At 49.6% G+C, this 17298-nt stretch overlaps 2 protein-coding genes across 2 annotated transcripts; one reads left to right on the forward strand and one right to left on the reverse strand.

Moving 5' to 3' along the window:
- On the reverse strand, window positions 515–3645 carry MARS2 (methionyl-tRNA synthetase 2, mitochondrial). The gene is made up of 3 exons (XM_021406439.1): window positions 3306–3645; window positions 2549–2883; window positions 515–1693 (listed from the first exon to the last, which is right to left on the reverse strand). The coding sequence occupies exons 1-3, from the start codon at window positions 3643–3645 to the stop codon at window positions 515–517; spliced, it is 1854 nt and encodes a 617-aa protein (XP_021262114.1).
- Window positions 3530–16053, forward strand: AIFM1 (apoptosis inducing factor mitochondria associated 1). The gene is made up of 16 exons (XM_021406655.1): window positions 3530–3782; window positions 5383–5510; window positions 6692–6785; window positions 7359–7471; window positions 7605–7735; window positions 8793–8883; window positions 9579–9663; window positions 10332–10408; window positions 11316–11424; window positions 11575–11682; window positions 11772–11860; window positions 11932–12072; window positions 12609–12751; window positions 14362–14486; window positions 15142–15338; window positions 15835–16053. Exons 1-16 carry the CDS (start codon window positions 3644–3646, stop codon window positions 15904–15906), a joined length of 1842 nt encoding a protein of 613 aa, XP_021262330.1. The 5' UTR covers window positions 3530–3643; the 3' UTR covers window positions 15907–16053.

A 17298-nucleotide genomic window follows, 5' to 3' on the forward strand; every position in this document is an offset into this window, starting at 1 on the left:
CTCAAAAAGTCCAGAGGACCTGACTCACTCCACACATCAGAAAATGCAAAGTGAAGGGGGTCAGGATGGAAGATGCAAGTAGGTATGACACGAGGGCTCTCTAAAGTGTAGGAAGAGTGCCCTGTTTTAGGTGGCTAGATATTTTGCTTCGGCCCATTTATGTCATTAAAGTATATCAGAAAACAAAGCAGCAATATTCAAACCCTAGCCTGTGCTTTCAGTTCATTCTCTGCTACCAGCTAAGCTGCATAGGTGGCCCTCCAAGGATGTTACCCCAGATGCTTTCCTAGCTCTCTGGTTGTGTGCACACAAACCATCTGTGTGCCTGCTTTCCAATGAGGGCAGAGACCTATGCCAATCACCTGGGCGGGACTGGACAGCACAGCTCAGACCTGCTCAGTCCCATTTTATCCACTTCATTTCACCACAAAGAGACGAGGAACATGCTCTGATAAAAATGATGTTTTCTGGGAGTTCCTGCAGGCTTTTATTTACAGAAGCTATTTGTCAGATGCTAAAGCCTCTTGTTCTCGATCTGATGCTGACTTGACTTCTCTAGTCTGTGAAACAAGACGCCAGTGTCAGGTCCAAGCTGTCTCCCTTCGAAGGGACATGGCTTCCCATTGTAGCGTGGCAGAAACATCAAACTTGAGATCTCTCTCTCTTTTGGCTCAACAGCCAGCCTGGAAAGCAACTTGTCTGCAGTGTGCGGGATCACCGGCTGCAGGAGAGTCCCATAGACCCGCAGACATTCCAGAGTAACGTGGATGATGGTGTCAAGCCAGAGCTTCTCTGCAGGGTCTTTTCTGTCAAGTTTCCAAGGCCTGTGTCTCTGGAAGAAACCATTGGTCTGCCTTACACACAGGGCGATGCATTCTAAAGCCTTGTAGATCTGGAAATCTTCAAAGTAACTAGCTACCTGCAGAGGCAGAGAAGCCACAGACATCACAAGCTCATAGTCTTCAGCAGAAGCCCTACCTGAGGCTTCTGTCTCCCTGTAATCCACAACCTTAGGAAAACAAGTCTCTGAGAAACACGGGTAAGTGTTGCTGGGGTTAATGCCAGGGGCTGTTGACCGATTCAGAAGTCCCCCAAGCGCATCTGCCAGTTCTGAATTCACAACCTTTACAACCTTCTCATCATAATAGTCACAATCCCTCTCGGGTACGCCTTGCCTTAGCAGGAAGTACCGAAATCCATCTACTGTGTATCGTTCATGACAAGCAAACGGATCAATCACATTGCCCAGGCTTTTGGACATCTTCTGCCCACGGACAGTCCAGTGGGAGTGCACAAATATTCGCTCAGGAGGGGACAGCCCCGCTGCCATCAGCAGTGCTGGCCAGTAGACAGCATGAAATTTGAGGATGTCCTTGCCCACCACGTGGTGTGCAGCAGGCCACCACTCACCGTGCGTCTCAGGGTAGCCCAGAACACTCAGATAATTCACTAAGGCATCTACCCATACATAAATAGTTTGCGTCGAGTCACCGGGGACAGGGATACCCCACTGCAACCGGCTTCTCTCACGAGAGATGGACAAGTCTGGCAAGCCCTCTCCCAGCCAGCAAAGCACACGCTGGTAGAAAGGGTCAGGGGAAACGGCACGTGGGTTGTCACGCAGCCACTTCTGCAATGGGTCCTGGAACGCAGACAGCTTGAACATGTAATTCTCCTCTTTGGTCCAGTGCACCTGAGAACACAGGAGAAAAAAATTAGAGCTCCAATGCTCTGCGAACGGTTTTACAGTTTGCACACAGCAAACTCAGTGTGAAGTTCATCTGGAACTATTTCTCTTCACCATAAACTCCACAATTTCACTGAGACAACTTGATATGCATCAAAGGTCAGCAATCATTCTCAGGGTTCTGAAGCCTGCTGCCTCTATTTTTAGATCTAAAGACTGATTTCTTTGCCATAAAACTAGTCTTTTTCCTCAACCACACTGTGTGCTTTATCAAGACACACTATTTGAAAGCCTCTCTCTTTCTGTGTGAGCCAACACTCGGATGCCCCAGTCCTGAACAAATACTAAAGGAGTATAACCTCTGCTTAGCTTTGAAGCATGATTATCTGCCACAGTCGAATTAAGTCATGCAACTCCCGACACTGTATAAAAAATACAGCTGTAGAGACTCTCTAGGTCAGGTACCCACACTCCTGGTTCCAATGTATTCAATCATGAGACTAGAAACAAACAGCTCAGTCATGAACAGCTTTTTTTCATCCAACTTCTTTCATCACCACCTTAGAACACTATTTCTAAGCCAATGGACCGTGAAACCAGGAGCAACAAAATCCTTTCCATGCCACATGGCTGAAATCTGCATCTGCTGCTTGGGGTTTGGGATCCCATCGGCAGCGCTCCCTTGTATAATCAAACTGAGCTGAGACACAGAGAACGTTCTTTGAAATAAAGGCAAGTCTCAGCTGACAAGTATCATGAAGCACTACACACACACAATTTTTTTTCTAGAACAAAGCAACAGGTGTGCAATGCTCACACAGAAGTTCCTGAATTTGGTCAGCAAAGCGTGGGCACCATTACCTCATGGCCGGACTCCACAGACACCTTGTGCGGGCGGCCCTGGGCATCCACCCGCTCCGTAAGCTGGCTTTCGGGCAGGAAGCCTTCCTCGGCCGTGCAGTACCAGCCCTCATAGGCCCCTTTGTAGAGAGCCCCACGCTCCTGCAGGGCAGCCCAGAAGTGACACACAGCTTGGCAGTGACGGGGCTCGCTGGTGCGAATGAAGTCAGTGAAGGAAATGGCTGCTTGGGTGAAGGCCTGGTGGAACAGCGCCGAGATCTGTGCGCAGAGTTCTGGAGGTGATGTTCCTGCTGCAGCTGCTGCCTGTTGGATCTTCAGCCCGTGTTCATCAGTCCCTGAAAAGCCAAAGGTGGTCATGGGGAGAGGATGGGGAACCGTGCTGCTCCTACTGGGACACGGAGCCTGAGGAAACAACAACAGCCCCAAGGACACGAGGGCTGGGGCTCAGCCCCAGGAATCACCAAGGTTGGAAAAGCCCTCTAAGGTCTCCGAGTCCAACCCCAACCCACGCCCCCCACTGACCACGTCCCTCAGCACCACATCCCTACGGTTCTGAAACACATCTGGGAACGGTGCCCCCTCCATCACCTCAGGAAGCCTGTGCCGGCACATCACCACTCTTTCTGAGAATATTTTTTTTCCCAGTATCCAACCTGAACACGGGGACGGAGACAGCCACCAGAAGCCCGCGGGGCCCAGGGCCATGCCCGAGAGAAGCCGAGGGGGGAAGGCCCAGGCCCCGCGCTCCTACACTCACCTGTGGAGAGGCGGCCCGGCCCGGCGCCCCGGAGGCCGCGGTGGCGGTGCAGCGCGTCTGCCAGCAGGGCAGAGTAGAGGTGCCCGATGTGGGGCGGCCCGTTAGCGTAAAAGATGGGTGTGGAGAGCAGCAGGCGGCGGCCGGGCCCGGCGGTGGAGGCAGCGCGGCGGAGCGGCTGCGGGAAGCGTAGAAGAGGCTGCCGCATGGCGGAAACGCCACCATAGAGGTGCCGGCGGAACCATAGAGACGGCGGCGCAGAGCGGCCACGCGCGAGGGCGGATGGGAGGAAGGCGGGGGACGCGCCAGCCGATGAGAAGCCGGCCGGCCGCCGGCCGCGCATGCGCTTTGTGGGCGGCGGGGGCGGCGCGAGGTCGAGCCGGGAGCGGGGCGCGATGAGCGGCGCCATGTCGTGCTGCCGCCTGGCCGCCGCCGCGCTGCGCCCCCTCAGCTCCGTGCAGCGCGGCCGCGCCGCCGCGGGTGAGTGGGGACGGGGCGGCTGGGGCGGGCCTGGCTCCGTGAGGGCTCCCACGCACCCCCTGGCGCCCGGGGGGAGGTCGGGCGCGGGCCCGGCCTGCGGGCTGCTGTCAGTCGGGCACGGTGAGAGCACGTTCTGCGGAGAAGCCCCAGCGCGTCCTCAGGCTGCAGCTGATGGCTGCGTTATAAACGCGGTGCCTGGGACCGGCACAGCGACGGCGTGTCCGAGAGCTGGCGGTGCTGGGCTGCTCAAGGAGACGCGCGCTCGTCCTGCCTGCAGAGTTTGCTAGCAGATGTCTTCATCTGAACTGGCAGCCTTTGTTGTTCCTTGGCGTTTGGGATGCCTGTTCTGCCAGCAGAAGCCTCTCGCTTTACATAACCTACATCAACGGAGCCTCCTCTGTTGGCAGAAGGACTCTTTGCAGGTGTAACCGTGGCTGCTGTTTGCCCTGTGCCCGCATCAGCCTCTGCTGGCAGAGCCCTGGGGCAGGGCAGGGAGCAGCAGCACGCACAGCACGGCCCTGGTGGTGCCCAGAAGGCTCCTCCAGCTCGAGCTGCTCCGTGCATCTTCCCTGTGGGTATTGTTGCTGTTAATTTGTTTAATTACGTTTTGATCTTGCATGCATATTGGGTACTCGCAGCTGCCTGCGGCAGTCTCAGAGCCGTTTGTTTTGGCGGAGAGTAATTCACTGCAGTCGCTCAGATGTGGTCCTGGGCTTTGCAAACAAGCAGCTTATTTACTTAGCTTGGTCTCTAAACTTCAAAACAGAACTTTGCATTGCCAGTCTTAGTGTTTTCCTCTAATAAGCTGCATTCCTTGGTCACCTTGTTGCAGCGCTGGAATGTTCCCATGCAGATGAGCAGACAAGTGGCTCACTCTGCTGTGCCTGGGGGCAGGGGCAGTGGTTCTGGTTTTGCCCTTGTGGGTTTATCAGCATCAGGAGCAGGTGTATGTGTGAGCAGGAAGGCGGCTCACAGGGAGAAGCCGTGCTCTCCTGTCAGACATTTGGGGGAGAAGCTCTGCTCTGTCATTCACTTCCAAGCCTCTTTGAGAAGTAGAACTGCACTCTGATGGTGTGGGCATCCTCTGGAATTGGCAGTCAGCGTGTACCTGGCAAGGGAGTTGTGGTAAAACTTCAAAGAAGGGCCAGAAACCATAGGCACGTGCGACCTGCTGCTAAAAAACTTGTTTGCTTTTAGCTCAAACTTCCCTCATTGTCTGCTGAAAGGCTTGGTAGAAAGAAAAATCTTAGATACTCTTAATAAGGAAAACATTATATGTTAAATAGCCTTGAAAGAATCGTGTGTTCCCAGTGCCTCCTCTCCCTGCCCTGGTTCACACTGGAAATGAAAATGTCTAGCTCAGATGAACCATTAATTTTGAATGCAAAAGGTAGCATAAATAATTAAGAGATGTTAATAAAAAAAATTTAGTACATGTACCTCTAACCAGTGTGGGTTTCCTTTGCTTTTTGATGGTTTTTCTGATAAAAAAATGTTAACTGAAAACATTATCTTCTTCCCAGGCTCTGTGTAATTGGGAGTGCTTCTTAATACTCAGCACTTTTCCCTCTGTTCTCTCATTGCTTGTCTCCACCTACAGTTTTGCAGTGCCATCATCTAAGATACCCTTCCAGAGCACTAACGTCTTCGGGTGTTCCTGGCAAGGCTGGCAGCAACCTACTGTTGTACTTAATTGTGGGAGGAACAGTCACTGGGGCAGGAGCTTACGTAAGATGCTTGAATAAACGTGCTTTTACTGGGGAGGGGGCGGAGGGAGGGTGCCATCATGTCATACTGAGTTAGCCATTTATTAATTAAACCGTCCTCATGCTCCCTGGCCTCGGGTAATTTCACGGGACACTGTCAGATAATTGTACAAATCTAATATTCTCAGTGATAAACTGCTCTGCATTTAATAAACACAAAACCCAATCTGTCCATCTGGGATTTGTGACCATGAGAAAGGCAGAAATGAATGAAGTCTCCCCTGCTACCCAGAACGATGACGTGCAAATAAGGAGATAGTCAACTCGATCTGAATACAACACAGGAGTGAAAAGTTACTTGTCATTTCTTCAGAGATCATTACAACGTCGCTCTGTTATCTGGCAAAGTGCATAGATAAGTTTCTGATTAGAAAGAACTTGGCATTGTCCCTCTGGAAAGAAATATCCTGAAGACTTGATTTGATATTTTGCACATGTGTGATCTTTCCCCCCCCAAAAGAATTGGGCCTAATTTGCTACCTACTGCCCTTCAGACTGCTTAAAGACATCATGCTTCTGCTGCTTGCAAAAACAGAGTTCTTTTAACCTTGACTTCTCTATATCTAAGCAGAAAGGCTTTAAAAATATCTTCATCTTAATTGTTTTTGGTAATGAGCTCCCACTTTCTGGTGTTTCTGACATTGCTTCTGTTCCCTCGATGTGCTTCTGTCTGTCTCTGTTCTTCTTCATGCCCTGCATTGAATTCCTCAGTTCTTCTTTGCATCTCTTTGTAATGTTATAAAACACTTGATCACGGCAGTGGGTAAAATGCAAAATGCCAAGGGAGTAGAAGAGATGTCAGTTCCTCAGAAGAATTCACTTTTGTTCAATCAGACAATCAGTTCTGCAGCCCAAAGACCAAATATATGCAGAAAGCTTTGTTGCTTGCTTATGGAAAGCAATCAGCCAGCTGAGTCTCATCCTATCATGAGAGCAGATAGTTTGAGTGCACTCCTCTTACAGCTATGTACACATCCACAGGCGCTTTTTAAAGTCAGGTATATTTGGGTCTGTTTTCTTCAGTTGAAAGCAGATGCCTTCTCTGAGCAAGTAGAATAGGCAAAAGTTTATGGGGAGTAGATGCAGAATGATGCTTTGATGTTGTAACGTGTACAAGGTAAATGCCTTCCTGTCTGTCTCCAGGTATACAAATCATTGAGAGAGAACAAGGAGAGATTCACTAACCGTGTCACAACAGTAACCACGCGATCCCAAGAAAAGGAATCATCTCCTTCTGGTGGGTACTGGCCTCAAGTTCCGGGTTTGGAGCTGTTTTTCCATGAGCTACTAACCTGAGACATCCAAAATAAAATGGAATGGAGCCTGCCTGAAAACACAGAGGTTAAGAGGAGATGAGGCCATGCTTTGGGCTTTCACTTTTCCCAGTCTGGCAAAGGAGCAGTGCAGTTCCCAGCACAAAATCCTCAGTGCTGTGCTATGTCCCTGTTCCATCCAAGGGGTGTCATACTTGGATGAGTGTAGGGGGAGAAATGAGGACAAAGTAGCAAAGCTCTTGATAATTTCTTGCAGACTGTCTATGGACCAGAGGTCACGCACTGAAGGTCACATGGCTGTGCAGATCTAGCTTAGAGAAACTATTTGCTGAAGTGTGGCTCTTTGAGTTGTGCAGGGAGCCAGCCTCAAGCAAAGCAGGTTCTTGGGAAATATACTGGGGTAGAGAGGAAGGGAGGAGGATGTATTTGGAGTGCTGTCTGCATGTGACAAACATCTGGTGACATACTCTGTTCCTTGCATGTGGACAGTTTTCCCTGCTGTGTTTGCAGTCAGTTATCTGATCTGTTACCTGCAGCTCCAGGAGCTCACTCTGAGGTCCCATCTCATGTTCCTTTCCTGCTCATTGGTGGAGGAACTGCTGCTTTTGCTGCTGCCCGATCCATTCGGGCTCGTGACCCCGGTGCCCGGGTAAGGAATGCCCTGTTCTAGAGAAGATCTATCTGGATGGCTGAATGCACTCTTGCTTTAGAGCCTCCATGATGTGTTTTCACGTTTGCCAGCATTAGTGTAGCTGATATGTTTGATGACTGCTTGTTTAAAGGTACTGATCGTGTCTGAAGATCCTGAACTGCCCTACATGCGCCCACCTCTTTCCAAAGAGCTTTGGTTTTCAGATGACCCTCACGTGACAGAGACCCTGCGGTTCAAACAGTGGAATGGCAAGGAGAGGAGGTATGTGTCACTTGGGTAGCAAAGGCAAAGAAGAGCATCTACAAGAAAGCCTGATCATCATAGAGTGTTCTTATGAGAGAGCCACTGGAGAGCTCTGAAGTGCTCAGAAGGCAGCTTGCTGAGCAGCACTGTGTCTGTCTGTGATGAAGAGGGCCCTGGGTACACTGTCATTTGATCAAGGAAGGAACAGCATTACATGCTGTGGGCAGAACTTGCCTGTTGTTTGCACTGGGCCACATGACTACACTGTGGAACCCAAAAGGCTGCAGGCTTGTGGAGTGTGGCTTTGCAGGGATATTGAGATGTTACAGACTTGTCAGTCACACAGCAAAGATCAGGCTGAAAGGTGAGGCAGCTGTTAAGGAAAGTGCAGCTTAGCATATAAATTACATCAATATTAAATATAGTTCAAAACTTCTGATTCCCTAGAACATATGTGTAATGCTATAACATGATGGCAAGTATAGCAATAATAGTGAGGTGGCAAAGTATGGGGCTGTAGCAAATGAGGACAAGCCCGAATACAGCAGCCATGAATACAGAAGCAAAGGAAGAAAACTTGCTTACCTTTGAAGGGCCTCAAGTACACAGAGAGCTCCAGTGAGATCCCCTCACCTCCACTGCCAGCCCTTAAATGAGGGCTGGGAAGGGGTGGATCCTGGCTCCTGGCATTGCATGCACCTGAGCTCCCCTGGGCTGGCCCTGCCTTGCACCAGGTGCTCCATCACTGCTTCAGGCCCTGACTCAGCATTTCTGCTACAGTATGCCACTACTGGGAGAAATCCTGTGAAATGATGTAGTGTTAGAGGTGAGGATATAGCCTTGCAGTCCAGAACAGAACTCTGGGAACCTCGGATCCCATTGGATCCTTGTGACATTTGTGATCTAAACCCTCACTGATCTAGACACTTGAATTTAACAACGTGCAGCAAGTAGTTCTTTGCTATTTCCAAAGTTTGTTCTGGTTGCACAGAGTTGCTTTCATGCCGTTGGTAATTTCTGTATAGCTGGCACCAAAGAGAAACCGGAACTCATCTGCTCATTGATCTTTTCCCAGTATATATTTCCAGCCACCATCATTCTACGTGCACGCTCGTGATTTGCCTTTTGTAGAGAATGGTGGAGTAGCAGTTCTCAGTGGCAAGAAGGTGAGTGCTACACCACTAGCTGTCATTCTAATGTCATCCAGTTCTTCCCAAGCAGAGCCCGTGTCTGAGCTGAAATTAAACTGCTGTAGATGGTGTTGTGGAGGTTGGCTGAGGAGAAGAATGTGGAAAATTTTCAGAAACATGTATACAGTGAATCAGGGACTATCCTAATATTAAGGACAGCATGTGTGAAGCTTGGAAAGCAGGAGAAGCTATGAGGAATAGTAGCTAAAGGTAAGATGACAGTTTGTGCATGGGATAAGAATATGTAGAGCTTAGAGACTGTGTGGCAAAATGAGAGCTAAGCTGCATATCAATTGGAAGGCAAGGTGAGTAGAATGTCATCGAAGTAGTGGATTGCAGCGTAAGTAAGAGCAGAGTACAGAGGCAGCAGAAAGGTGGAAAAGAGTTTATGGTTTCCTCACTTTTCTGTTTCACTAAAATGAAGATTTTAGTGAGTCTTCTTAGTGCTGAATCGTTTCTTAGATCCGTATCCTGGGAAGATCAATCTGATCTGTCATTGCTACCAAAAGAAGCTCTCTGAATTCCTACTTCCAGTTCCCCCCTCCCTAACAAATTACAGGGCAATTCAGATGTGTGAAAATATTGCTTCCAAGTATTCTTCTCTGTGTGGTAGCCTGTGCAATTTAACTCAAGTAGATGGAAGCCTGAGCTCCCCTGCTTTTTTTTTGCAGGTTGTGCATATGGATGTTAGAGGCAACACTGTGAAACTCAATGATGGTACCCAGATATCCTATGATAAATGTCTAATTGCAACTGGTAAGACTTGTTTGCTTCTATCTCCTCCTGTTCTTTCTACTGTGTCAGGCTTTTGATTTTGGTGGCACTAACTGACAAGGTTCTGCAATGTGGCAGAGCAGTCACATGAAGGGCAGTAACAGACAAACGTGGCGCTGGGTTTTTCACTTGCTTTATGTAAGCCAGCTTCTTTGGAACATTCAGAGTTTTACTCTGTGAAAATCAGCAGGGAAGGAGGAAGAGGTGACAGCGCTAGCAGCTGGGTAGAGGCACTCCTCTACAGCCCAGTGTTTTCAAATCCTGCCTTAGCAGTAGCAAGGAGAACGCCCAGCTCTTGCCCTGGCAGAGCACTGCTTCAGCATCTAGCCCTGGCAGTTCTGCATCCCTCCATAGTTAACATGGAACTGGCTGCCTGCAGTCAGTGGAGCAAGGTGTATGGCATCAGGTTGTTTGTGTGGGGTTTTTTTTGTTTGGTTTGGTTGTTTTAACTCTGATTGTAGAGTCGTTCACTGCTTGCACAGAAAGCCTTCCATGGTGAAAACCAGAGGGCAACAGAGAACAGAGCGTATTGTAACAGCTTGAAAAGCACAGTCCAGATGGATGCTAGCTCTGCGTTGCTGACATGGCCAGCAGTCACTAGTCTCTCTCTCTCCCTGTCTTCTCTCCCCTCCCTTCCTCCTTGTCCTCAGGTGGTTCCCCAAGGAACCTGCCCGCCATCGAAAGGGCAGGAAAAGATGTACAACAACGGCTGACGCTGTTCCGCAAGGTAATCTACAGGCACTGCCAGTCCTGGGGTGAGGCTGAAGGCATCAGAAACACTACCAGCATTTTCAGCTTCTGCTTTGGGTCCGGGACAGCCTTGCCCTGTCTACCAGCTTCCCTCGGCTGGTAACCAGGAGTCCATTTGCTATTTATTCTTTTCCCTGGGCAGGTGAACAGGATAAAATCTGACATTGCTCTCCCCCTTAGCCTGAGACATCCCTGTCATACCCTGAAGTTTTAGCTGAGCGTTTGTGTTAGCTCTTGGATTAGCTTAGCTTGTTTGCTCATACTCTAATGCCCATGTCTTCTTCGTGGCATTTCTTTACCTCCATCTGTGGCTTAGGGGAAAGTGGATAAAAGAACTGAAGGTAGTCAGTGGAATCCTCATTTTCACGGGAGAGATGCTTTTTGTTGACAAGCTCCACCCTTCTTGAAAACGTGGGGTTTACAACAGACAGGCAGTTCCCTCCTTAGTCTGGTTCAGGGAATGAATCAAGAATGAGGAGCCCTGTGGAAACGTTCTGCTCTGCATTGGACTTGCCCTGCTCTGGTCACTGCCAGGTCTGGTGTGATCTGCTCAGCTGTGTAGGGGATATGTAAAAGGCATGCAATGGGAGCCGTGGTATTCTTATAGTACTGTGTGTGCTGTAGATCATTTGCATCTGGAAATTTCATTGCAATTTGCTCTTGACGTGTCCAGACCAACACTAGGAAGCCCAAGGGTTTGTTTGTTTTTTTCTTTTTCTTTTTTTTTCTTTCTATGCAATAGAGGAATAGGAGGAAGGAGAAAGATGTCTCCCATTCTAAGTCAAGGAAAGATTTACTCTTATGTCAAAGGGAGAAATTGCAGAATTTCTCCCGCTGCCATTCCTGTTTGAGGATATTTGAAATGGGAATAAATCTTCTTTCAGATTGAGGACTTCAAAAATCTGGAGAAGATTTCAAGACAAGTCAAGTCCATCACAATTATTGGTGGTGGCTTTCTTGGCAGTGAGCTGGCCTGTGCTCTGGGAAGAAGAGGTAAGTGTGCTTCAGCAGGCAGCTGGCTTCAGCTGGCACCTCCACAGAAGTGACGGGCGTTGAATGCAATCAGCCTGACGTTCTAAACCTCCTTTTTATTTCCACATCTGCTGAATTTTTGCGCAGATTTGCTCTTTGCTTTCCTTCCAGCACAAACCAGAAACCTGGAGGTGATTCAACTGTTCCCCGAGAACGGCAACATGGGCAAAGTGTTGCCTGAATATCTGAGCAACTGGACCACAGAGAAAGTCAGAAGAGGTGAAGCTGCGCTCCAGTGCTCCTCCTCCTGCTTCACCTGAAGTCTGCCTGTCCCTGTGCAAGCAGTTTCATTTCCTTTTTGTTTCCAGAGGGCGTTAATGTTATGCCTAACGCTGTGGTCAAGTCTGTCTCTGTCTCTGGAAATCGGTTGGTGATTAAACTGAAGGATGGCCGAAAGGTAAATCTGAATGCAGGGAGTTTGCAGGGCCACTGAGAGAAGCAGAACAATCCTTTCAAATTCTCCAACAGGTGGAGACCGATCACATTGTGGCTGCAGTAGGGCTGGAGCCTAACGTGGAATTAGCAAAGTCTGCTGGGCTGGAGGTGGATTCTGACTTCGGAGGATTCAGGGTGAACGCAGAGCTGCAGGCACGCTCCAATATCTGGGTGGTGAGTACACGTGGAGGAGTTTTCTTTCAGCTGCTTAGAGCAATGCAGTCCAAGTGCCTCGAATTCTGGGGGCTGGCGTACCTAGGTTAGGTGAATAGTGCAAAAAAATTGCAAGTAACGAGACCAGTTGTAGTGCCTTGGAGCCCGTTCGTGCACTACAGCACGTTTTGGTACCGTGGTCATGACTGCACCCTTTTGAATATTTGTGCTCCTTAAGAGAACTTGGGGTAACTTAAAGGTAGCACGGGTTGCTCTGTCGTGTAAGAGTCCTTCTGGGGGGGGAGCTGAGACTGGTTCCTCTGAAAAAAACACATACCTGGTGCTGCCTTAATTTTCTGCAGCTCGGTGAGAAGTGTTGAGAAAATGGAACTCGTGTAGCCTGGGGGGTGGAAGAAGGTGTGAACGAGTGGGGGCTGTCGGAACAGCTGGGTTCCTTATTTCAGTCCATCTTTGTCCCAGTGCCTCTGCTCTTTTGTGCGTTAATTTGGGCTTTTGATGTCTGCGTTCAGTCATCATTGAATGAGTTTCTCTTTAAGGCTGGGGATGCTGCCTGCTTCTATGATATCAAACTAGGTAGGAGACGTGTGGAGCACCATGATCATGCCGTTGTGAGTGGAAGACTAGCTGGAGAAAACATGACGGGAGCTGCAAAGCCCTACTGGCATCAGTCAATGTTCTGGTAATGCTGAGTACTTCTTGTAAAATGTCTTATTTGGCAGTGTTGTTAGGAGCCCTGACAAGACATACCCTGTCAAGGTTTCTGTTTTCAGAGTGTAATGAAGCTACAGCGAATACCTGGACAGCTTCTTTGCAGAATACCAGGGTTGTGGAGCACGTGTGAGCGTTCGCTGCCCTGCCCTGACTTATCTAAGACTTTTTTTTCCCCTGCAGAATCCAGTTTCTCCCTGACTGTGTATAATTCAACAAAGCAAGAAGCAATAAATAGCAGCCCCTTTCTTAAAGCAGGCTAATCTGCGCGTTGAACTTCACAACTTCTCTGTTACAATTACTGGAAGCTCTCCAGCGCAATCTGCTGGTTTCAGTTCTGTTGGACCTTTGCTTGTGAGCTCAGTTTGCCTTGGTAGCAGCACAGCAGTGCACCCAGGCACATTTTTGAAAGCGTTGGTATGGTACGGAGAAAACAAGGCATTTTCTTTGAAATTCTTTAAAAGGAAGGCAAAAAAAAATTGTCCCCTTGCTCAAAATGGATCAGAAATGGAGTTAGCACAAATGGAAATATGGGAGAAGGGCTTTTGCTCTCCTGGGAGAAATCCCCCCAAAAAACTTACCCCTTGGCATCGTTTGTCTGAACACTTGGTCTGTACTACATAGGCCCTGGACACAGGAGCTTTTATTACTCAGCTGTTAACGAGGATCCAGAAGTATCTTTTAATTGTGTGCTCTCCTTCGAGCTGCTCTGACCGTGACACTGGGGGCTGTGAGCTGCAGTCTCGTGTGTGGCTGACAGGTGTTAATGCTGAAGGTCTGCCAGCCTTTACTGGGTTAATGTCCTTTTCCTGTACTGAAAAGCTGCCAAACAGCAGGAAATCCTTCCACATTTTTTCCATGATGTTCAGGATTCCTGCTGAGTTGGGTGCCTCGTCTAATTAGCTGGGATATTACTGGTGTTCCATCCATTCTGCCCAGTCTGTACTAGGGGATTATGCCTAGAAATGCTAATGTCCCACCAGAGATATCCAGATTATTCTCTGCAATGCACCTTTGTCCTCAGTGTAGCTGGGAATCCTGGCTGCAGGTGGCACTTCCTGGGCCCAAACCGGAGTTGCTAGGTGCGGTTTTCTTAAATCTTCTTTAAATGCTCTCTCTGAAATATGCACTCAGCAGCTGTGCTGCACAGCCCCATGGTTCGAGCTCAGCAGTGCCCCAGGTTTGGTCAGATGGGCTCACCTAGAACCTGCAGGAGCACTTGCTTCTGCACCAACTCTGTCTCCAAGTTACACTTGGAGTTACTCACTGAACAGCACCATTTCTGCAAGAACCTACTCATTATGTACCTGCTAATTACGTGCTGATATTCTCACCTGGGTCTGAGGTTAGGGGTGTAACTTGCTGAAGGGTCAAAGTACACACGGCTCATGGAAGCAGCCCGGCTTTCTGCGAGGGAGAAATCATGCACGTTTTGAGCTTCTGTTCATTAACTGCTTTCTTCTGAAGCGGGTGCTCTGTCTTGACTCCTTCTTACACAACGCTGTCGTTAGGGTTTGGAACTGCCATGTATTTATGATGCTGTTCCTATAAATGAGCTTTGTTGTTGCTGTTAATTCCTAGGAGCGACCTGGGTCCCGATGTGGGTTATGAAGCCATCGGCCTCGTTGATAGTACCTTGCCAACAGTGGGGGTCTTTGCTAAAGCAACAGCAAAAGACACGCCAAAATCTGCGACAGAGCAGTCAGGTAGGTGCCTGGCTGCCTTGGGAGCTGTCTGGCTTTTGTGGCTGGCTCTGTGTGGCCACAGAGAGGAGCTGGTCACGCCATGAAGCGCTGTGAGAGATCAGTCTGCGTGCTCTATTCTAGACCAAGCTTTCAATGCCGGTTTTGATGTTAAAATGTGATCAAAACACAATGTTCCACTAAGACAAAATGCAGCTTATTTACCGTGTTGAACATTAAGAGGGGAGGTTTGGATGAGATACAAGGAAGAAACTCTTCCCTGCGTGGGGTGGTTAGATACTGGCACAGGTTGTGGGCGCCCCATCCCTGGAGGTGCTGCAGGCTGGGTTGGATGGGCCCTGGGCAGCCTGATCGACTGGAATTTGTTCCCATGCTGTGGGGCTGGAGGTAGATGATCTTTGGAGGTCTCTTGGAACCCAAACCATCCCGTGATTCTGTGGTGTATTTGGTAATGGAAGCTGGGAGCTGTCAGAGTTGCGCTTTGTGTGAGGATTGCTCCTTCACTGTGTTACAGAAGCTTTTGCTGGGCACAGCTCAAAAGAAAGCACACCTGAATCTTTTACAGAAGCCATCTGTGCGTCCTGCTTCCCCCAGCACAGGCAGAGAGCTGCTGCTTTTTTCTGCCCTGGCTTTTTGATACCTCCTATCTTTGCATTAGGGACAGGAATTCGATCGGAAAGTGAAACAGAAGCAGAAGCCTCGGAAGTTCCCATTTCTCCAAGCTCTTCACCAATGCCTCAAGTTCCAAAGCAAGGAGAAGATTATGGCAAAGGTGTCATTTTCTACCTCAGGGATAAAGTTGTGGTAGGAATCGTATTATGGAACATCTTCAACAGGATGCCTATCGCTCGAAAGGTCAGTAGAGGACGGGTGTGCTGAACGAGTGGGGCTGTGGCATTCAGCTTGCTTAGATCAGGGATCTTCTTGTGGAAAAATCAATCTATCATTACATAATGAGGATAAATAAAGGCAGGTTTTCTTCTAGCATGAAATTCCCGGCGTGATAAATGAGAGGAGAGCAGAGGATATTGCCTTGCTGGACTTCATTAACACCTGTGACACTGGGCCTCTCCTCACAGACAGATGCAGCCTGGGCTGGGGGAGCAGTGGGGTGCATTGCAGCCTGGCTGAAGGGCCAAGGCCAGAGGGCAGAGATCAGAGGTGCTGTGGGGCTGGAAGTAGATGATCTTTGAAGGTGTCTTGGAACCCAAACCATCCCGTGATTCTGTGGTGTATTTGGTAATGGAAGCTGGGAGCTGCCAGTGGCAGGCAGGGTAGCCCAGGGCTCAGTACATCTCGCAGTGTTGTTGATAGGATATGCAGGTTTTTAATGCAGGCTTCCTTCTTTCAGATCATCAAAGATGGGGAGGAGCACGCTGATCTCAATGAAGTAGCAAAGCTTTTCAACATCCATGAAGACTGAACTCCAGGATTCCATCACTGCAGTAGGAGTGAGTAGGGCTGCGTTTGCCCCTTCAGCGTGGAGAACTTGCTCTGAGCACTTGTGAATATTTCCCATCACCTAGAATTCTAATATTTCACCAATAAAATCAGATTCTTCTAAGTTAAATGCCTCCTTCCTGCACTTGTGCACTGCTGGTTTTGATAGGGCAGTAGGTGGTGTGCTGCTGTTTGCTTTTCCCTCCTACAAACAATGGAGAAGCCTGCAGAGGTGCTTGGTAACAAATGCTGCCAGCGCAGGAAAAGTCTGCCCCGATGGGATGCAATAGTACATGGAGCAGCTCACAGGTATAAGCTGCTACCATGGGGCTGCCTGGAGCCCTTGCAGCTCCCTTCCCATCCTTCTTTCTGTGATTTGAGTCAAGGACCCTGAAAACTTCAGCGCTGCTGTTGATTTGTCCTGCTTTACCTCATCTCTGTACCACGTCGTGTCACGTTGGGCAAGTGTGGAACCTCGCCGTGGTGCTGGGGTGGGGACAGGAGCACTGAACTGAGCCACCTGCCCTCGCACTTTCTGAGGCTCTCCTCTGCTTCTCTGGGCTTCCCCATGAGCGATGCCACGCGCAGTGCTGTACCCAGCCAGGGTTGGTGGCTCACAGCCAAGGCTTTCCTTCCAGTCCTGCAGCGTTAGGGCATTCCTGCTCCCCTTGGTCTCCTGTTTTACAGTCTGGACAGAAGCGATGGAGAACCTTACTGAGTCTTAACGCTGAAGACGCATCCAGACAAGGCTTTTGTGACAGGGATTGGAATGTGCTTTGCGTCTCTGGCCCAGCAGCACATTTCCATAGGCTTGCAGTGTGTTTAGGTGCCAGCTTGACAGTGTCTTGCAGAAAGCTCAGGAGCTGCTCCAGTATTTTCTCCAGGCCTCGGGGAGGGCACCAGGGGACAACTGCCCTCACCAGAGCTTCAGCCTGGGCTTGACCAAGTACAAAGGGCTGCGTGTAGCCAGTGCGGAGAGCCTGGAGAAAAGCAAAGCGAGAAGCAAGAAACGCTGTATTTCTCCAGGCTGGGCTTGTTCACTACGAGATACCCACTCTGTCTCAGAGTTCTTTGTTTTGGCACAGAGCGATGACAAGAAAGGGGAGCTGGCAAACCACGCTGTCCAGACGCGGTCACAGGGGGAGGGCAGCCTGGCCGGCAGCAGGGCTGCATCCTCCTGCTCCCCCTGGCAACGCCCAGGGAAGCGGATGCAGCCGCTCTCGCTCAGGTGAGGGGCTACAGCACGCGTTGCAGTCTCGCACAGGTCAGCGAGAGGCTGCCGCAGTCCTGGGGCTCATCCTGCTGGCAGCAGCACGCCAATGCCAGCGCGTCTGCTGCAGTGCTGCAGCTCCCCACCGAGCTGAGCCAGGGCTGG

Source organism: Numida meleagris, chromosome 8, assembly GCF_002078875.1.
Source record: "Numida meleagris isolate 19003 breed g44 Domestic line chromosome 8, NumMel1.0, whole genome shotgun sequence".
NCBI lineage: Eukaryota > Metazoa > Chordata > Aves > Galliformes > Numididae > Numida > Numida meleagris.

Coding starts and splice junctions, on each gene's coding strand:
- AIFM1 (XM_021406655.1), top strand. CDS start 3,644: ATGCGCTTTGTGGGCGGCGGGGGCGGCGCGAGGTCGAGCCGGGAGCGG. Junction 3,783..5,382: donor GCGCGGCCGCGCCGCCGCGG/GTGAGTGGGGAC, acceptor CTCCACCTACAG/TTTTGCAGTGCCATCATCTA. Junction 11,683..11,771: donor CACAGAGAAAGTCAGAAGAG/GTGAAGCTGCGC, acceptor TTTTGTTTCCAG/AGGGCGTTAATGTTATGCCT.
- MARS2 (XM_021406439.1), bottom strand. CDS start 3,645: ATGCGCGGCCGGCGGCCGGCCGGCTTCTCATCGGCTGGCGCGTCCCCC. Junction 2,884..3,305: donor GCCGGGCCGCCTCTCCACAG/GTGAGTGTAGGA, acceptor TTGGCTTTTCAG/GGACTGATGAACACGGGCTG. Junction 1,694..2,548: donor CTGTGGAGTCCGGCCATGAG/GTAATGGTGCCC, acceptor CTGTGTTCTCAG/GTGCACTGGACCAAAGAGGA.